The sequence below is a fragment of the Myotis yumanensis genome, unplaced genomic scaffold, assembly GCF_028538775.1.
Source record: "Myotis yumanensis isolate MYYU_CA2020_CCGP unplaced genomic scaffold, mMyoYum1.0.hap1 SCAF_4, whole genome shotgun sequence".
In the NCBI taxonomy this organism is placed as follows: Eukaryota; Metazoa; Chordata; class Mammalia; order Chiroptera; family Vespertilionidae; genus Myotis; species Myotis yumanensis.
The window spans coordinates 44,938,676-44,960,212 of NW_027223755.1; the positions used below are offsets into that span (position 1 = coordinate 44,938,676).

Here is a 21,537-nt window from a genome sequence, read left to right on the forward strand (position 1 = left end):
TGAGACTCATTTCAATATTAGACCTATTATCAAAAATTGCTCATGAAATATATATGGATTCCAAGACTCTCTTCCTTATTGCCTGTCATGGGGCTTTTAGATACTTGTTAGCACACAGATGAACATTATGAAAAGCTTTGTTTTATTTTCAGGGATTCTTTAATCAAGCTTTCATTGTTTTATGTAGTACTTCATACTAATGTTTCTGAGTATCATGGAAGAAAATAGTGTATCCCATATCTCATATCTCTGCCTCATGTCCAAACAGAACAACCAGAGAGACCACTTACTGACTCCATGACCCTAGACCAGTGGTCGGCAAACTGCAGCTCGGCAAACCGCGGCTCGCGAGCCACATGTGGCTCTTTGGCCCCTTGAGTGTGGCTCTTCCACAAAATACCGGCTTTTCCACAAAATACCAACTTCTGCACATGGGCCACGAAGTTTCAATCACACTGTACGTGTGTGCCCGCACGTGGTATTTTGTGGAAGAGCCACACTCAAGGGGCCAAAGAGCCACATGTGTCTCGCGATCCGCGGTTTGCCAACCACGGCCCTAGACTATTACTCGATCTCTCTGAACCTCGATTTTCTCTTTTGTAAAATGAAAATAATGTCTATCTTTCAGTGTTATGAGGAATGAGATAAATAAATGTAACCTTTAAATAGAAAAATATAGAACCGGCTGGTCTTGCATCTTTGTGGTAGCTTAATTAGACACAGAAAACTACCCAATTGCACACTCATTCCAAACAAATGTAGATTAAACCTTGTAATTTGAAAAGTAAACAGATACATTGCAGCATTTGAATGTAAGAAAGAGAAATCCCCAGGTGCCTTGTATGAGGAGATACCTGAAAACCAGAGTGGTTAATGGCAACTGAAGCTTGCCTATATAGGTTCACTGAATATCTGAACTACACATATGTCTAGATGTCTGTGATTGTAATATTTGAGTGTGATACAATGTTAAAGACCGCAGGCCTCTTAAGGAATTGGAGCTGAGCTCTTTATATAAAGAAAGGAATCTGGAAATGTTATCATGTTAATGAGATCATCTTAAAAAAACAAAAAACCCCCACTCAAACTACACTCTAGTTGGGGTTACAGCACAGAATCAGTCAATAAGAGATACAAATGAATAACCCAACAAAAATAAGAACCTGAAGCTTGTGTTATGTTTGGGCGAATGGTTTAAATTTGAATTATTTGTCTCACATGTAGAAACCAAATTAAGAAATTAATTTTCAAAATTGGTCCAGAACAATGACATCTATAGGGACTCCAAGGCAGGCAAGCCAGCAGTTTTATTTAACACCACCTGTACTGCCCAGAGCTCTGGATGCTCTGGCTATGGAGAGCCATGCTGAAATATGGCCATGCAGGAAAGTGAAAAAAGCATAATGAGAATGTGTAAGCAGATAGATGAAATGGAATTTATACCCAGGAACTATGCACAAAGACTAATCTGAAAGAGATTTAAATATTTTTAAAGCCTTCAAATATTTAAAAGGTGAGTGTGACTAAAACCAGAATATTATGACAAAGAAACAGAATATCTAAAATTGAAAATATATTTATTGAAGTAAATATCCCTATGGATGAGTAAAACATGAGCTTTAAAAATACCTAGGTGAGAAAACTGGAAGCCAGGTCTATAATATAGTGTCTGTCTTAGAGGAGAAACTCTATAATTATTAGTTCCCTTCCCTTTCCTTCCTCATCACCTCACCTTTTCTGTTGTTGGCACAGCTATAATAATAAAAGTATAATATGCTAGTTAGACTGGACGTACTTCCGGACGTCCTGCCTTTCGGACAAAGCCGCAGTGGGCGAGGGCCCAGGCAGAGGTGGTGGTGGTGGCAGCAGGTGGGGGCCGGGGCCAAGGCCCTTGCTCGAATTTCGTGCATCGGGCCTCAAGTACTGAGATAAGAGGAATGAACTCCACTTTTACTTTAATTTGACTCTGACCATGTGAGTGAGAAATAAATAGACTGCTGACTCTTTAATCTCTTTAATAATAGAAAGATGTAGTAAAATACAGAGCTTATAAAGATTATAGGAAATTATTTCTCTGGCTATGACCTTGGAGCAGGTACATAAGATAGTAGTTTCTGTGGTATTTTACAAGGCATGCATTTCATCTGAGAAGAGAAAGAAGGCAAGGAATCTAATACTTTCAGATAAGATTTGAAACTAAATGCATTTCTCAAAAATTGTGAGTTTAGTTAAAAAGTATAATTTGACTTAAAAATGTATGGTGTGGGGTTTTATTTTACTTTTTGTTTAAATTTCTGCTACATAAGTGATAAATTAGTAGCAACAAGTAAATAAATATGTTCATATGTTTAGAAATTAATTTCAAAACTTTTTATTAATGTTTCCATAGTTTGTGAATCAGCGATTTCCCAAGAAGCTGATGACATGGCAATGGAAAAAGAGAAATATGTTGATGAACTGAAGAAAGCATTGGTATCAGGAGCAGGACCAGCCGATGCATACAAGTTTAATTTTTCTAAAGAGTCTTATCATTTTTCCTTTGAGAAAAACCTGAAAGATGTTTCTGTAAGTAAAACTTTCCAAAATGTGATAAAATGTGAGAGCACATCTGAGGAATTATTGAAGTAATTAACATATTATTAACCTCAGAAATAAAAATTTGAAAAGTATGTGGTTTCCAAGTTGGAAGAATGCTTCGACGTTACAGTCAATGCTTTATCTTAATGAATTATGAAAAATAATTACTGGAAAATGTGTTTAGTTTTTAATGCTTTAAGTAAATATTTTAGAGATAATTACATGAAGGAACAGTTCTGAAAAGTGAAGTCAGAAGGTTTAGACAGTTGAGACAAGGTCTATTGAAATACATTTGGGGAAATACTGATTTTAAGAAAGAAAATAATATATTTATCTTTGAATATTTAATAATTATGACTATCTACTTATAAGAATGTATTTGGAATTATAAAATGATATAATTAAGTGTAGTAGAATTTACAATTAGGAATTAAGATGTTTTATTTATATTATCAAACTTAGAAATATTAAAATAGAAAGAAATAATTCAACTCCAGCTTTCCAAAGCTTACATGCTTTACAGACAAGGATATGTATTGCTTGTCCTGCTCAGTTCCGATACCTCAGATCAAGAATGGTGATTTATTGATCAAAAGTATTATCCTTACTGTTTGTATATTTTACCCAAGTTTAAGGGATAATTGGAGATTAAATTGTCTGCATTTGGCCAGTGGTTTATCAATCAGAAATGAGCTCTGTAATAGAAGAAAAGAAGGGCCATCTTTATTACATTAAGTTAAAAGACAGTTATTGACAATTTGTGCTAGAACTAAATTGGTTTAAAAATTATTATAAAAACTGTTTTAACTCAGATGAGTAAAGGAATTTCATCAGTTAGAGAAACAATTGAAGCAACAAATTGAATCATTTTTTTCCAAATGTATATTATCATCTATAATAATAAAAGCATAATATGCTGATTAGACTGGACGTCCTTCTGTATGTCCTTCCGGAAGACCTTCTGGACAAGCCCAGTCTGCGAGGGCCAAGCTCCTTGCACGAATTTCGTGCATTGGGCCTCTAGTATAGAAAATAATACAGAGAGACTGGCGTCAGTAATTGCTCCTATTTAGAAGTTATATACTTTTTAAATTAGCTGCCAATGTATGTAAGTTTCAATAAATTAAGTACTTAAAATGGTAACTTAAAACATCAAATAAGGTTTAAATTGCCTACACAATGTTTTTTCCTGTACAATTCAATGATGACACACACACACACACACACACCCACACACTACAGTACTGTTGATGGTATCTTCTCATATTTTGAAGTAAATCATTGTCAAATTGGGAGTAATGCCATTTCTCATTCAACATTCCCATTCAGTTTGTAGGTAATAAATAACATTATTTCATGCAGCCTGTTTCTAGATTTCATCTGTTTTGTGTATATTAAAGCATAACAAATTCCATATTTGTGAGATATCTTTGAAACCTGAAAGGCTTTTGGTATCTTTGACATGGTGAAAAGTGGGGTTTGGTACATTGGGCATGGATGGAGAACTTGCCATGCTTGGCTGTACATCTGGTTTTGTTGCTTCTGTGAAGAAAGAACTTCAAGTCCTCATGACTCATGTCTTTTTCAATTGGCTTGGCATGTATCAGCATCAGAAATGGTGAGAGTAATCCAGAAAGATACCACCGTGAAAGTAACCAACTCTCTCAGAGCCAAAGCCTTTTAACCCCTACCATTTCAACAGATTTCTTAAGAAATGGAAACAGAATAAGAGATTCCTAGTAATTGAGAAGTGTATAGTTTCCCAAAGGATTTGTCTTAAATCACTACATTGTAGTTTAGATAGCAGTCTCCTTATTTATTCATTTATTAACTTGCTTATGAGAAAGAGAAAGGCTATTCTCAGAGACAAGGAGGGGTTTATTCATGGCTTGGCTTACTTGAGAGATATTTTTGGATATTTGAATGAGGTAAAACTTTCAGTTCACAGTGCTGCAGTCAACCTAATGGATACAGATGAAAATCTCAAGTCCATTTGGACAAACTGCCTTGGGAATCTTCCAGTGCTTCAGGATGTGTTTCTGCAAATTGAATTTCAGAGTTACAGTATCTCGTAAATTCATCTGCTGGCAAAAATTTGCAGACAATTGGAATCATAGCAGAATACTTTTTAAGGTTAATTATACTTTGGTGACCTAAAAGTTTCAATGGAGTTTGTAATCCTTTCCTTGGTGACACAGACTTTTGATTATTGCCAAATATGACCTCCTACACTAAGAAGAAAAGAGAAAAATGAATGTAGATTCCACTCAAAAGGTTGCAGTGAATTCTGGTGTTTGTTGACATACTCTTTCATGGCCAAATATATTCCATGAGTTCTAAGTATATTTGCTATCAGAGTCATAATTCTAGGAGTCCAGATTTTTTTCTTTTTTTAAATATATATTTTTATTAGTTTCAGAGAGGAAGGGAGAGGGAGAGAGAGATAGAAACATCAATGATGAGAGAGAATCATTGATTGACTGTCTCCCGCATGCCCACTACTGGGGACCGAACCCACAACCCAGGCATGTGCCCTTGACTGGAATCGAACCTGGGACCCTTCAGTCTACAGGCTGACACTCTGTCACTGAGCCAAACCGGCTAGGGCAGAGTCCAGGTTTTTAAGCATTTGTTGCCATAATTCAAGAAGATTTATGTGTCTAATTCTGTTGGTGATCACTACACAATTTGAGCATTTTGAATATACAAAGTCATACAAGACATTTGAAATTTATATTCGTATTATATTTTCTTTTTTTAATCTTAAAAAAATAAAATAGCTAAAATAGCTACTGATTTTATATTAAAAACTGATTTTTAAAAAATATTATCTGTGTTTTATCAGAGTGAAAGAATTGTCAATTTACAAAGCAACAAAATATTAATTTTTATTGATGGAAGTGGAAAAGAGAGAGAGAGCACAGAGAAGAAAGTAACATCTATGTGAGAGAGACATCCATTGGTTGCCTCCTGTATGTGTCCTGACCAGGGACCAAACCTGCAATCCAGGTATGTGTCCTGACTGAGGATCGAACCTGTGACCTTCTGGTGCATGGGAGGATGTTCAGCCAACTGAACCACACCAGCCAGGACAGCAATTAAATATTTTAAATGTATAATGTATATGTCAATGTTTATATACATTTTGGGAGGTGGGGAGTGGGTGCATAGTTTTCATGACATTGCTTTTGAACTCAACACACCCAATATTTCATTTATGCTCTAATTGGCTTTTCTTTATAGATTATATAGATGCTTTTATTTTAGCTTAATTCCCATTGGGATAAATGTTGAATGACCTGCTAGACACTTAACTATTTTTCCCTGTACAGTACAAACCTTTGGGACATCACCAGTGCTCTTCAGTTGGCAGTAGATTGTGCTAGATGAAAGCATACTCTAGTGCCCTCATTGGGAGCTCATTATCTGTTCTGTATAAGTGCTCTCACACACTCTGGAGATGATTCATGGTCTTTGTGTCATTGTTTTCCCTCTGCCTTTCACAATTCATACTGATTTTACAGTAGTATATGCTTTGTCATGCAAACAGTACATCTTAATAATGTCTTCCTCTTCCTTTTTTTTGCTTTCATAGCTTGCTTGTTTTATTCAGAAAAAAATTTCATTCATGAACTACAAAGAAAAAAAGACCTAATTATTTTTTATAAGAATAGCCTTGGGCTCATCATTTAGCTTGCTTGCATCTCTGTTTTCTCATCTATAAAATTTCAAAGTGATTTCTTAGATTTAATTTAGGTCATTTAAAATACTGTAGTTTTTATTTCTAAAAATTGGCCTTATGAAGGAAAACCAGGAGATTCGAAGGAAAATTAAGTATGACAAATAAATCCACACGCATGTGTGCACACACATATACTCACACACACATACACGAGAAATGACTACAGGGCCCTATTAGAATTCTGGTAAAGTCTTTTTGTATCTCCTTTCCTTTCGTCTCCCCTACCCCCACCATCAAATGTTGGCGGTTTAGGCTGAAAATTTTATGATGTAAATAGCATGGAAGTTTGTTGTTCTCTGATGTAAAAGTCCAAATTGGCAGTCCTGGATTAATATGATGGCTTTATGATGTTGGAGGCCCAGGCTTCTTTAATCATGTTGCTTTGCCATTTTTAGCAGGTAGTTTTTATCTCATGGTCCAGATGGCTGCTCTAGGCTTCACTGTTATGTTCACCTTTCAGGCAACAGGACCAAGTAAAAGAGAAAATAAAGAGCCATGTACCTTTTCTTTTAGGCTTTCCCCCTAAAATTGCATGCATTACTTTTGCTCACGTCATGTTGTCCAGAACTAAATCACATGGCTTCACCTAGCTACAGGGAAGTCTGTGAAATGTGATTTCAACTATGTTCTATGCCCAAAAATTTCCATTTGTATACAGAGTGGAAGGTAGATTTTGAGGGACAACTAGCAGTTTCTGCATGTTAACATTAGGGAAGATTGAAACATCACTCAGGAAGGTTTACTTTAGTTATTACAAGGGTATTTCCCTAGTATTTTTTTTTTTTTTACAAATCTATGTTTCAGTCATATCTTAGTTTAAAAAAATATTCAACATATAGGCTAACTGTAATCACTATATATTATAACTTATTTTAAAAGTGGAAAATGCATTCTAAGTTCAAACATCCTCCCTACATTTATTTAACTTACATTTCTCATATATATAAATGAGGTAAAATAAATTAGCCGAAAGCAGCTAACGTTATTTTTAAAAACAGCAGTCCAAAATCCTATATTATTGCCATGTGTCCCTGTGGTTTAGGGGACTTTAAATTCAAATGGCGATTTCCAGATGAAATATCAGAATGGAGCATTTATTATGGTTCTCTGCCAAATACTTTGTCAAAAATAGTAATGACTTTCAGATTTGTGGGAGTATGGGTTGCAAATGTGTTGTTTGAATGCCTGAAAAAGAAGTTTTAGTATTCTTTATTTCTATGGTAAAAGTATTTGTATACATCTGCCATGTTTATATTAAACACTTGATAATTTCCTGACCTTTTTTGAATGTGGGAAATAGTAATGTAAGTGATGTAGAAGTCCTGCTCAAAGTATGTATTTTCTAGTTAAGCCATAGAAAGGACTCAAATTATTGCTTTAAAATTATTTTTTAGTTATACTATTTGGCTTTGAGAACAAATCTCAAATATTCTGGATAGTCTTGTATTGAAAAAATAATGCTGTTTTAATCTCTTTGTGATAAAAAATGAATTGGACATTTTGTTCACTTCTGTATGATCCTTGTTATTCTTTAAGTATATTTTATACTAGAGGCCCGGTGCGCGAATTCGTGCATGGGTGGGGTCGGATGGCCGCCAGATTGGGTGGTGGGGCTGGGCTGGCCGGGGGGAGGGGACACGGAAGGTTGCCCCAGCTGGCCCCACCCTGATTGGGGTGATGAACTCCTTTAGCTTTTTCTTGTCTGTGAAGCTCTTCATCTGGCCTTCAATTCTAAATGAGCTTGACTGGGTAGGGAAGGGTTTGGCAAGAAATATTCAAAGTGAGGAAGAGCAAGGACTTGCAGCCAGGGTGACCTTCCTTTTGAAAGGACAGGGCTGCTCCAGGGCTGAGGGTTTGGTCTCCATGAAATTGAGTGAGTCTTTGCATTGGGCAAATGGGATTGCTGAGGTCTATTTGAGAGTCACCAAGACTGGGAGCTGATCTCAGAACAGTTAACACGTTCCTGAAAGGATGTTATGGGTTCTCTCTCATCAAAAAGCACGCGAGTGTCTGTGCTACACCAACAGGGTTGCTTTAACACGGAAGCCTCCATCCCCAAGCCCACCCGCCTCCAGGGCCTGGTGGGAGGTTGAAAGTAGCGTGGGTAGATGAGGCTGGTGCCAGGCAACTGGCAGGTGTCAGCGGCTCAGCTGTCTGAGCCCCAGGCACGGAGAGATGGGCTCTGACATCACCACCGCTCTGAGGATTTGACAGCATCGGCCGCGGCTTCAGAGCTTGTTGCTATTTTGGTTTATTTTTATCTCCTTTTCCCTTTAAACCTCTCCAGGTTGCGTGTGTTCGAGAGAGGAGCAGCCTTTGCAGCCTCCTTGGTGGAGAGCACACCTTCGATCTGGGTTCACACGCAGCTGGACAGGGTCCTGTTTGGAAACATGTAGGCCTTGCATTATTTGCGCTATTGCCGATAAAGGGTTTTAGAGTCTGGCAGTAAATATGTTTACTGCTTATCCATGAGGACAGGAGGCTGAGTACAGCCATAGTTCTTTACTCACAGGCCTCCCTCCAAGGGCGGCCATGCAGGCGCTTGGCACACGGAGGGGACTGGGGAGCAGGGTCGGGCAGCAAACGCAGAGCATGGCCATCCGAGGCCCTGCTTTTCCCAGACCTTCTGTCTCAGTCCCGATCTTCCCGCTCCAGGTCTGTAGCATCGTCCTCTTGAGGCAGATTCAGGTGTCTGTGGGACATGATGTTTATTACATACTGTTTCTCCGTGTGGGTGGTCAGCACTGGTTCCTGAATCAGGCTTCCTTCGGCATTGGAGGGCGGGGGCAGCATGAAGGTGCGAACACAATCCGTGTGGACTCCTCGCTGAGCGCCTTTGTATACTTTATACCTGGCGGGCGTCTCCTCTCAGAAGGGTGCCCACAGCTCAGTCACATGCTTTCTGTGTCCTTGACCAGCAGGTGCGGGGGTCCAATCGGGGCAGGGTTGGGGGGGCAATCGTGGGATCAGGCTGGTTGGCTGCCGCAGGGAGCGTCATAGCCACTGGTCCTTGCGGTCATTCTGATTGTTACGCCGTAATGGACACTAGGCTTTTAGATATAGATATAGATATAGATATAGATATAGATATAGATATAGATATAGATTAGATATAGATATAGATTAGATATAGATATAGATATAGATATAGATATATACTGTTCTATGGAGAGTGCTTATTTTTGTTGATGTGTGGAAATGCCTTATCCTTCCAGAAGTTTTCACTTACCTTCTCCTTTTTTTCAAAACTGTTCTTGTCTTTCTAAGTTTTCTATATCTTACAATTCCATTTAAATCTAATACTTGGGACCTTGTAATTGTCGTATTTCACTCTGTTACTGTGCTTAACATTGAAAATGACCACTATGTGCCATACGTTATGCTACATACAACCCTGATGATTTTCTGAACTAGGTCCCTGTTATCATCTCAGTATTATGGATGGGAACTAGCTATTATAGAGGAAACTAACACTCAGTAGTATATAACTTATCAAATCCAAACAGCTTGTGAGTGGCAGGGCTGGGGTTGAACACAGGTGCTGTGACTTCAAAGCATATGGTCTAACTGCCGAGCTATATATAATGTCATTTAATTTTGTATGTAGTTAATGTGCTCAAATTTATATTGAATTGATTTACTAAAGTTCTGTGGCATTACAATATGCCATTTGTAAGGTTGGGAGGGCCTTGGCTAAGGAAGCAGCAGTAAAAGGAAAGAGTCCTGGGAAGACAAATTGCACTTCTACATGCAGTCAGGTACACTGAGCTGTATTGGCCAAGTTTGTAAGGCTCTTTGAAGGTTTGTCAGGGTAAGCCTCCTTGTATTTCAAGAAACAATCCTTAATTCTGATTACATTGGCAAAAGGAACCCATTCTGTACATGGCTCCTGGTTAAATGACATCCAGGAGACACCCATTTCCTTTGTACGCTGTTTCACAATTATTATTCAGAGATCCAGCTTTGATCTCATTTTTATCTCTAAGTGATAAATATTATTAAAATTCCTTTCAGAGAAATTACTTGTTTAAATAGTTTTCAGAAATCCTTGATTAGCATAAATGTTTTTCAATGGGTTTGTTTGTCAAATTGGTATTCAATGGTAATGATAGTTTCTGTTATATCAGCTGATCTTTCCTACTTGATGGCACTGAAATATAGAGATTTGACTAGTTATCAGTAACAGAATACTTTGTGATGAAGGTGATAAACTTTTTTGCATATTACTATATGGGCTCCTTATAACCCTATGGAACAGGTATAATTATTTGTTAGGGTGATTCAAAGATTAAATGATTTGTTAAAATCCTCTTCCAGTGCTGTTTTTGTATTAGGAGAATCAGTTTTATTAGTGTTATTTTTTAAACAACCATTATACTAAAAATACTTAAGAATAGTAAAGTCTGTTGTACTTATAAATGAAATGAAAATATAGAAATATAATATAAAACCACTAAGTTACTTAATTTTAAAGGTATTCCCTACTTTATATCACAAGTTTACCCAACTTGATTAAATTATCCTCTTTGTTAAAATAAAGACTGCTAAGCCCTGGACGGTTTGACTTAGTAGTTAGAGTATCTGCCTGCAGACCCAAGGGTTGCTAGTTGGATTCCCTATCAAGGGCAAGTACCTGGGTTGCAGGCTTGATCCTCACCCATGTCAGGGGTGGGGGTGCATGATGGAGGCAACACATTGATGTGTCTCTCTCATCAATGTCCCTTCCTTCCTCCCTCTTCCTCTCTCTCCTTCCCTCCACTCTCTCTAAAAAAAAAAAAAAAAAAAAAAAAAATCAACGGAAAAAATATCCTGGGTTGAGGATTAACAACAACAACAAAAAAGTGGCTGAAAATAAAACTTTTAATATTCTATTGTGGGGTTGATATTTTACTATTTCTTTTGCTTCTCATTCCTTCTTTTGATCCGTATGTTCATCTGGTATCATTTCCCTTCAGCCTAAAGAAGTTTCTAATATTCCTTAGTTTTATTTTATCTGAAATTTCCTTTATTTTGCCTTCAATCTTGAAGAATCTGTTTGTTTTTCAGGGGGAGGGGGACAAAGGAATCTGGATTGACATTTTTTGTTATTTTAGGAATTTCAATATGTTTTTTTTAAAAAAAAAATCTTTGTTATTTCTGATGAGAAGTTAGTGTTCCTATAATCTATAATTCTCTTGTATGTAATATTTTTTCCTGTCTGCTTTTAATATTTTGTCTTTATCTTTGTTTTTCAAAAGTTTGGCCAAGATGTGCCTATGAGTTTAATTTAAAAATACCCCTTTTTTTTGCAAGAGTTCTTGAGTTTCTTGAATTTATAAATTTATGTCTTTCACTAAAATTGGGAAATTCTTGTTCATTATTTCTCAAATATAGGAATATATATTCTTATTCTTTTTTTCCCTTCTGAGACTTCAGTTAAAGGTTCCTGAAGCTCTCTTCATTTTAAAAATCCTTTTTTTCTCTGTTGTTCAGATTAGGTTATTTATATTGATATTCAAGTTTATTGTCTCTTTTTTATCTCAATCCAGTGATTTTTAAAAACTTACTAATTTTTAATTTCCAATACTTTCATTGGTTCTTTGCCGGAGTTCTTGTCCCAGCATCAAGAAGGGTTCAGGAATCTGGAAAAGGCTGTGCGTAGATGACATAGAAATCCAGAGACTAATGAAGAGTCCGGAGACGAGATATAATTTTGAAAGGCACTGGGGGTCAGCTAAAGGAACTGAAGACTACCTCCTTGTCTAGGACCCTTGCTTTTATGAACACAATTTGTCCTAAGGCAAGGTGGAGATAATACACTTCAAAGGGTAAGGTTTGGAAGGGTACAGAAGCATAGTCAGTTTGGAGGAATTAGCCTATGGCTGTTCAGGTGTTTGGCCAGTAGGAGGCAATAACATGTAGATTAAGATACCTTTTAGCTGTCTGGCAGCAACAATCAGTTTAATGTATCCTATTCAGGTTTGGGGAAATGCCTTTAGCCATTCCCAGATGCAGGTGACTACATGTGTGACTCAACCCTGTTGAGTCCCCAAGTCTCATCAACCTTTTGATGAAACTCTTGAAATTATGACATGCTGGCCGAAACCAGTTTGGCTCAGTGGATAGAGCGTCGGCCTGCGGACTGAAGGGTCCCGGGTTTGATTCCGGTCAAGGGCATGTGCCTGGGTTGCGGGCACATCCCCGGTGGGGGATGTGCAGGAGGCAGCTGATCAATGTTTCTCTCTCATCAATGTTTCTAACTCTCTATACCTCTCCCTTCCTCTCTGTAAAAAATCAATAAAATATATTTAAAAAAAAAAAAAGAAACTATGACATGCTGGAATTGGTCTACGGCAGTTCTTTATAACTTTTATTTTTCCAATGAGCTGTTCTGTCTTTTCATTTAATATGATCATGTTTTACTTTAAATCCTTGATTATAGTTATATCAGCTGATTTAAAATCTTTGCTCATTTCAACATCTGGATAAAATATGCCCCTCTCCAATGATATATGGGTTATAGCTTTGATATGTTTTTGTTTTTTCATTTCTTGAGAAATTTCAGATTTTGTCCTAGACATTGTGAATGATATATTATAGAAAATGGATTCTCTTAGACACATTTGAAGAATATGTATTGACTTTTTTGATGTGTTTGTTTTTTAACTCAGTTAACTTGACTATACCCCAACTTCAAATTCTGTTTCTCAGCTGGTGGGAAATATCAGGTCAGTTCTTTTAACCTGAAGAAGGCTGCTTGAAGTCTGACTCTCACATACTTGGTTTGGGGATTAACAAGAGAGTTGAATAGTTTATCCATATTAGAGTTTCCCTTCTCTGGATCTCTCCTTTCCAGGTTAAAAGCCATAAAAATGGAAATCTTATTCAGTGTGATTCCTTTTTTTTTTCTTCTCAGATTCATCCTACTTTAACTTCTTTGTGTTTTCACGTATTTTAAAAAATAATTTATTTAGAGTTTGTAATTGTCATCTATGTGATCATAGGTTGGTCCTAAGGGAGCTGTCTGACCAAGACTAGAAGCAGAGATCTGTACTTAGCTTTTAAGCTCTTCAATCCCATATGATCTCATGGCTTTTCTTATTTCAACAAAAGTATGTTTATATTTCTGATCTTTTTGTTTGTTCAGAAATTGTGCTCTGGCCTAATTCCTTAGAACCAGTGTTTCTGATGTCCTAGTTTGTGCCATTTCTAATTAAACTTGTGCCTATATTTGAATAGTAGAAAATTTCCAGGGAAAGTGAATAGCAGTATTGAGGTATTGACACTCAAAAGAGTTTTACGAAATGAAAGTAAGCTAAGGGCCAGTTAGGCTGAACCTCAGGAAAAAGTATTTAATGGTAAGATTTGTGAGACTAAACAGTCTGGCAAGAGGACTTTCTCTGAGCTATGTCAAACTGAATTGGAAAAGTCAGAGGAAAAACAGGTAATAAGTCCAGGTCATGTGTTGGCAGATGGCAGTTTGCATGATCTCATGGTTATCTTTCTCAGTGTGGTCATTAGCAGGAAAACCCTTCAGGTTGTATGTTATTCAGGTTGTACATATTGTGTATTAATTATTAATATGAGTTTCTGAATTGAATTGACAAAATGGACTTCTTTAAAAAGCTTATAATTGATCATGAAAATTCTCCTTGAAAGGAAAAGAAATAGTATATTTGTTTTTATATGGTTCGCCATAAAATTCCATGATGGGCCTTGAATTGTCTTGTTTATCACTGTCTTCCCAATATCCAGGATAGTGCCTGGCACATAAAAGGCATTAAATAAATATTAGTATTCCTTGTACTTTTATTACACTTTTCTAAATAACAGTACACTCTCAAATGGATGTCAGTTATTGAAAGGGATAAATAAGGTTGATGTTTTCCATTATTTCTCTTATTCTTTTCTGTTTCCCTTTTCTCCTAAGTCCAGAATCCTGGATTTATGGTGTTAGGTGTACTTTATCATTTTGGTTATTTGAAAAAAAAAAAAAGGATTTGTGTGTGTGTGTGTGTGTGTGTGTGTGTGTGTGTGTGTAACTGTGAAATATACTGCTGGAGAATAGAATATCAAAGTTATTTGCTGGAACATAGAATATTATTCAAATTGGTTAATGGTACCAGATTTGAAATCTAATAGTTCTGACTTTGAATTCTGGCTACATATTATATTCATTTGTAACTTTTGAAAACTTTCTTAACTTCTCTGATTTATCACTTAAAAAGTGTGGATAATTAATACCTATTACAAATAGTAAATGTGAATTTAAAATGAGATTAATATATAAAAATGTTCAGCATCATTCCAGATATACAGTAGACACTCAGTAAATGATAGCTATTATTTTATGATGACTATTCTAATTATTTTAATCTTTGTACTTTCTTCTTTCTTGCTTTTTAGATGATTTATATTTTAACATGGGACCAACTAATTGTTCTGTGACCTGGAGCCTTTTTGGCTTAACTTTTGATCCTCAGTTAAATTATTTATGACTTGAGTAATTGAATTAACTCAGAATTTCTTCCTTGTAACATTTCTGATTGGTGGGAACTTCTTAGCATTGTTCTTCAATTACTCTGGGACTGCTTGCATGGTTCACCGGAAGACCTCCAGTAATAGTAGGAGTCTGTGAACCAGATTTAACATCACTTATCTGTTCATAGCCTCAATCTTCAACTTTCAGTAAATGAGAACGTAAAATAAGTTCTTAGAGATATGTTTATATAACTTCACATTTTAAAAATACTCATTGAGTGCCTACTTTATTAATGTATTGTGTGAAGTATTTCTTTTAGGTTTGTGAAGAGTGAAGGTATAAGTGAGTGAATAGCTTTTCCTGGAAGAGATAGCTTAATTAGGACATTCAGTATAATAACAATAATAATAATAATTATTATTAATAATAATAATAAAGAAATTGTATCAAATATACTCCAAATGAAGAGATATGCTTTTTAACAGAGTACCTAAGCTGTAAGAATTTCAGTTCCAACCAGCAAAAAAAAAGGTTTATATTTTATTTTTGCAACATTATAAAGTTAATAGCCCTATCCAAAACAAGAACTTTATTAAGTCAGAATGTTGAAACACAATATACAGTGTATTTTGTATTCAATTATCAGATCACATCATTTATATGTTTATACTAGAGGCCTGGTGCATGAAATTTGTGCACGGTTAGGATCCCTAGGCCTGGCCGGTGATCAGGGCTGATCGGGGCCTTCCAGCTGCTAGCCGGAACCTCCCATCCCTGGCTGCTGGCTGCCGGCCAGGGCCTTCCTTCGTTCTGCGCTGCCCCCCAGTCTCCCAGTCTCCTGGTTGAACTCCCGAGGGGACACTTTGCATATTAGCCATATATATATATATATATATATATATATATATATATATATACACATATATAGAAGATAACCATAACATCCTATATAATAAAAGCCTATTATGCTAAGTGTCTGGTTGTCCGTTCAACTAATCAAAGCGTAATATGCTAAAGCCGCTCAACTGCTTGCTATGATGTGCACTGACCACCAGGGGCAGTCGATCGGTCGACCAGTCAATATGACGTGCACTGACCACAAGGGGGCAGACAACCGGTCGACCAGTCTCTATGATGTGCACTAACCACCAGGGGGCAGATTCTCGGACTGGTAGGTTAGCTTGCTGCTGGGGTCTAGCCAATCAGGAATGAGCAAGATGGGCTGGACACGCTCTGGAGCCCTCCCATGGTCCCTCCCTGACTGGCCAACCTCCCTGGCCCTCCCCAGCCTTGATTGTGCACCGGTAGGGTCCCTCAGCCTGGCCTGCACCCTCTCGCAATCTGGGACCCCTCATGGGATGTTGGAGAGCCAGTTTCAGCCTGATCCTGCTCAACGCAGGAGCTGCCCCCTCGTGGTCAGTTCACTCCCACAAGGGGAGCACCGCTCAGCCAGAAGCTGGGCTCACGGCTGGCGAGTGCAGCGGCAGTGGTGGGAGTCTCTCCCGCCTCTGCGGCAGCACTAAGGATGTCTGACTGACGGCTTAGACCTTCTCCCTGTGAGGAAGGGGCCTAAGCCGTCAGTCGGATATCCCCCAAGGGCTCCCGGACTTCGAGAGGGCACAGGTCGTGCTTAGGAACCCCCCCTACCCCGAGTGCATGAGTTTCATGCACCGGGCCTCTAGTATATAATAAAAAGGCTAATATGCAAATCGACTGAATGGCAGAACAACCGGTCACTATGATGCACACTGACCACCAGGGGACAGACGCTAAATGTAGGAGCTGCTCCCTGGTGGTCAGTGTGCTCCTACAGGAGGAGTGCCGCTCAGCCAGAAGCCAGGTTCATGGCTGGTGAGTGCAGTGGCGATGGCAGGAGCCTCTCCCACCTTCATGGCAGTGCTAAGGATGTCCGACTGACGGCTTAGACCTGCTCCCTGTGGGGAGGGGTCCTAAGCCATCAGTTGAACATCCCCCAAGGGCTCTCAGACTGCGAGAGGGCACGAGACACCCCCCCCCCCCCCCCCCAGTGCATGAGTTTTGTTCACCAGGCCTCTAGTATATTTATATTTTCATTTCCTATTGCTTTCTGTATCTAGCCAGAGGTTTCCATCAGTTCACTAATGGTTCTTTTTATGCATCTTGAAATGTGAGAGTCTTCTTTCTACATGGTAAATGGGGTTCCCTGACCCAAATCTAAGCTTGGTCTAACATTAAGACCCAGTACTTCCTTTTACTTTCATTTTGGCTATTACAGATAATAATAACCAGGGAATTATATATTTAACATTTTTCTTATTAGTTTTCATTTTCTTATGTATCAAATGAACCAACTCCCCAGGAGTTGCATCCTCTCGAAATTCTATTGGTAACTTTTACCTTTAGTAGTAATTAATTGTATCATAGCGGCTACTCCATACCATGGGTGATCATGTGGCCACCCAGGAATCAAAGATTCCTCATTTCTTGATGTTTCATTATTTCTCTTCCCAAAGAGAAATCACATGTTTCTGTGAGCCAGGTTTGTTCTGGCTAATCCCACCGATTAAATGAAGTTCCTGGACTGAATTCCAGCATGAAGGTTGGTGGTGGGGATTGTCCACACACAGGCAATTCTCTGACCCCAGCAAAGTGTCTTAGGATTCAACTCTCTTCTGACACTGTCTACCCAGAGATAGCATCAGATTCCATAGGTTAAGCATTCAGTACTACAAGACTTCCCTAACACACACACACTTCAGGCTCTTACCTGCTCTTCTAACCAACTGGCTATAGATTGGAGGTGCTAACCATCGATCCAGCTCATAATGCAAATGGGAAGTTCAGGCTGTTACCTGCACTTGTGACCAACTGGCTATAAATCAGAGGTTTCTACAGCCCACTCCCTGGGTTTGATTAATATGTTAGAATGGCTTAGAGAACTCTGAGAAACGTAACTTACAGGTTAATTATTAAGGGATTCAAATCAACAACTAGATGAAGAGATACATAGGAGGAGGTCTTGGACAAAGGAACTTTTGTCCTCTGTGGAGCCTGGGGCCCAGAAAGGTGTCCCATGGGAGTGTTTTGGTTCCTGAATGTAGAAGCTTTCTGGAAAAAGGACCAATGAGCGGTCCTCCTGGGTTTTATATGGAGGCTTGGTTACATCGTCATGATGGACTAAGTCAGTGATTTTCAACCAGTGGGCCACAGTACACTGGTGTGCTGCAAGAACTTTTAAAACATGCAATACCTGACTGTTTAGTCAGGGTCACTGACCTATTTTCTCATAGATTGTCATATAAAAAAAAATGACAACAGCCAACACAACAATAGCTGTCCCGTGTGAATGAATCAAAATTTTACCTTTTTTTGGTCACATTGGCAAAAAATATATTGTTTTGGTGTGCTGTAGAATTTTAGTAATTACTTTATGTGTGCCATGATATGGAAAAGGTTGAAAATCACTGGACTCAGTCATGGCCATTGGCAATTAAACTCAACTTTATGTCCTTTTGTCCTCCTTGGAGATCTGGGGTGAAAGTTCAGAAACCTCTAATCATGTGGTTGGTTCTGGCAACCTGTCTCAACCCTTGGATCAGGTCTGAAAGTCACCTAAATTAACAAATGACATCTTTATCACTCTCAACACTTATAAATCCCAGTGGTTTGGGAAGCTGTGAGCCAGGAATTGTGGAAGAAGACCAACAATATAAGTGTTTTACATTGTGTTCTGCTGTTCACGGGGTTTACATTGGGCTCTTTTTCTTTTTAGTTAGTCATGGATAGCTTGCATTCTTTAAATGACTAAACTATGTTGAAGTATGGTGCATTATCTTACTACTAGTCCACAGTATTTTTATTGTTGAGATATAGGAAGTATATATAATGAATATGTCATTACATGTTAGACTTTGTTACATGTTATACTTTAATAGTAGCATAATGATTAAAGGCATCCTTAAAGCAAAATGAATAATTCATTCAAAACAACAAACTCCAAATATTTCTAACATTCTTAATTATAATTATTGCTCTCCACTTATTCTTTTGAAGCAGTGATCAAAGAAGCTGCATTTCTGGGTGACTCGGTATTTTGAAATAGTCACTCCCAACCAAGGTAATATTTCATCAGAAGAGATGGTGTTGTAAGAACTGATTTATAAATGCACTGATATGCTAACTCACTAAGCTTCTATCTGGCTGGTTGTAAGTGTTCAATAAGGGATCACTTTTTTAGGGTTTGAGTAATGAGCACAGAAGGTGTTTATTTCTATTAAAGTAACAGCTTGTTTGGTATACTACGCTAACCCAGCTGCAGGGCTAAAATGCGCCACCCACGGAGAGTGCAGTGAGTCCTTCCTGCGGCTTGGCTACCTAAGCTGCTGCCACCTAAACAAACAGCACTGCTGGTCTGTGACTTAGTGCTTGATCTAAGTTACATAAGTTAGAAGGACATGAATCTTTCCAAGTGTATGAGCTGCTAAAAAGTAATAAATAAAAATAATAAAAAATAAAAATAATAAAATTAGGAAGAACCATTTTTGATATAAACTTAAAATCTGATAATTAAATTGAATCTTAAATGGTAGCTAAATTATAATATTTTCTTTAATTTTAGTATGGCAGACATCTTATTTTAAGTACTATCTAACTTTCTGTATAAAGCTATTATTTTTTTAAATAAAATATTTGTATTATCTGTCTCCATGTTTTGCCACTACAGTGAAATTTCTGAGAATATTAAAAAAACAGCTATCACTCTGATATCAATTTTATTGAGTATCCTTGAATAATGCATGTTCATAGCATTCTATCATAATGGAGTTAAGTGTTTTACCTTGCAAAGGAAGCCTCTTGGTGTTAAAAGCTTCCTTAGCAGAATTTGGTAGATCAAGGTTTGAGTGATAATATAACTGTGTGGTCTAATATATAATGTTTGGATAGCAGAGGTCACTTGGAGTTGAAAGTGTTTCCCAGGTACTTTAACTGTTCAACTAAGGGTAAAAAAGACTGTTCAAAGATGAAGTTATATTGTTACAGAAAATATGGGTGCATTGAAGACTTATGTGAGCATTCACCACTTTCTGAGGATTCAACATAAACACACACAAACATACACACACACACACACGTTCTCGTATTGATGGTATATGAACAATGAGAAAGATAGTTGGACTTGTGTGCTATGAAATTTATTCCAAAAATATATCCTAACTTTTTGAAAATTTATTCTGTAGTCTGTCACACAGCTGTAAATTAGTGCAGAATATTTCTAGGATTTATTGTGGCTATAATTTTTGCCTCCATGATAAAGATAAACATAATTATTCTAGAATTCTGTATTTGTATAATTCATAGTCTGCTGGTGAAGAGGATTTTTTTTATATTGAAGTATGTGTCTTATTATAAATTGAGCTTGTGTGTTTTTCAATATAGCAAGTTTAAAAAAAAGATTAACTTAAAATAAAAACAAAATTCCTACATAACCATTCTTATATAAACATAAGTATATCGCACTTTTTAAGTGTTTTATTTGCCTATGGCTCTCAACAAGAGAGTGGTAGATTAAGTGAAAATGAATTAGTGTAAATCATGGTGGATTATTTTACAATTATAGTGGATGGCTAAATGTTAAAGTCATTGCCTAAGATAAAGGTTGAAAGTAGTCAAAATTATCCTTGGAAGTTCTTTAAATTGCCAATAAGTATAATATGCATGGCACTATCTTCCAATATGTTCAGTATAAGCAGTTTTTCCTGTAGTGATAAAAGACATTGCTGCTCTTTTCACTGACCACCAGGTAAAAAGAAAAGTCACCCTTAATTTAGGTGCTATGCTGTACCAAGAATATTTGTTTGTACATTTTTTATAAGCCTATAGAATTTATATTGCCTATGTTAAGTATGTATGTGATGTAACTTCACTTACTGCTTGTGGTGATGGCGTAAGGTAAGGGTTTATAAAATGTTGCCAATATGTAAGGAGAAAAGCCTGGGCTTTGGTGATAGATGACTCCTGGTTCAAATCCAGCCCTTTCACTCCATGTGTGGACTAGGGCATTTTGTTAAACTTCTCTGCCTCAGCCTACTTGTCATGGGAACAGTAATATTTTTCTGATAGTATGTAAATTGGCCTAGCAAAAGTTGCCATCAGCTATATTTCTGTTTTCCTTTACTATCTCACCATGAGTGTAACAACAATTTTGAAAGCAATTAGAATTACATTGCTTATTTAAAATGCATGTAATTTATAAAGACTTATTAAAATTATATTTTAATAATTCTCAGAAGCTTTCTGATAAAAATTAAACTTTTTAGCATAGCATATGAGGTCCTTTATGATCTGTTTTGCTCCTACTATCCTTGTCTACTTTCACCAAGAAATTACCTTTGCTTGGCTACTAGTTCTCTCACTAACCTTATCCTGACCAACTCCTAGTACTTTGAGACTTAGTTCAGTTATCAACACATGCCTCTTGGTTTCTCAAGCCATACATTTCCTTAGCAACCTCTTTGTTGACATAGATAATGCCATCATTTAACCCACCTCTCTTAAATGCTGTGCTTTACTTTATGTGAGGGCATGGGCCATGTATACATAGTTCTTAGCATAAATGCGTGAGATCATTGATCAATGTTTGGCTCAATTAAAATGTGGTATTTTGGAAAAAATAGAGAAATGTTTATATCAGCGTTGTCATGTTCTCTGGGATAGTTCTTGAAACTCCCAGTTTTCATTTGCACACTAAACTTTGAATACTTTCATGGGCAGTCAAATT

At 37.2% G+C, this 21,537-nt stretch overlaps 1 protein-coding gene across 4 annotated transcripts in view; it reads left to right on the top strand.

Moving 5' to 3' along the window:
- XRCC4 (X-ray repair cross complementing 4) overlaps positions 1 to 21,537 on the top strand; it is a 193,318-nt gene that overhangs the window by 36,220 nt on the left and 135,561 nt on the right. For all 4 annotated transcript variants that reach the window (XM_070412287.1, XM_070412288.1, XM_070412290.1 and 1 more), the window contains exon 3: positions 2,390 to 2,565. In XM_070412287.1, the coding sequence (XP_070268388.1) occupies positions 2,390 to 2,565 (176 nt within the window). The remainder of the gene's footprint in view (positions 1 to 2,389; positions 2,566 to 21,537) is intronic.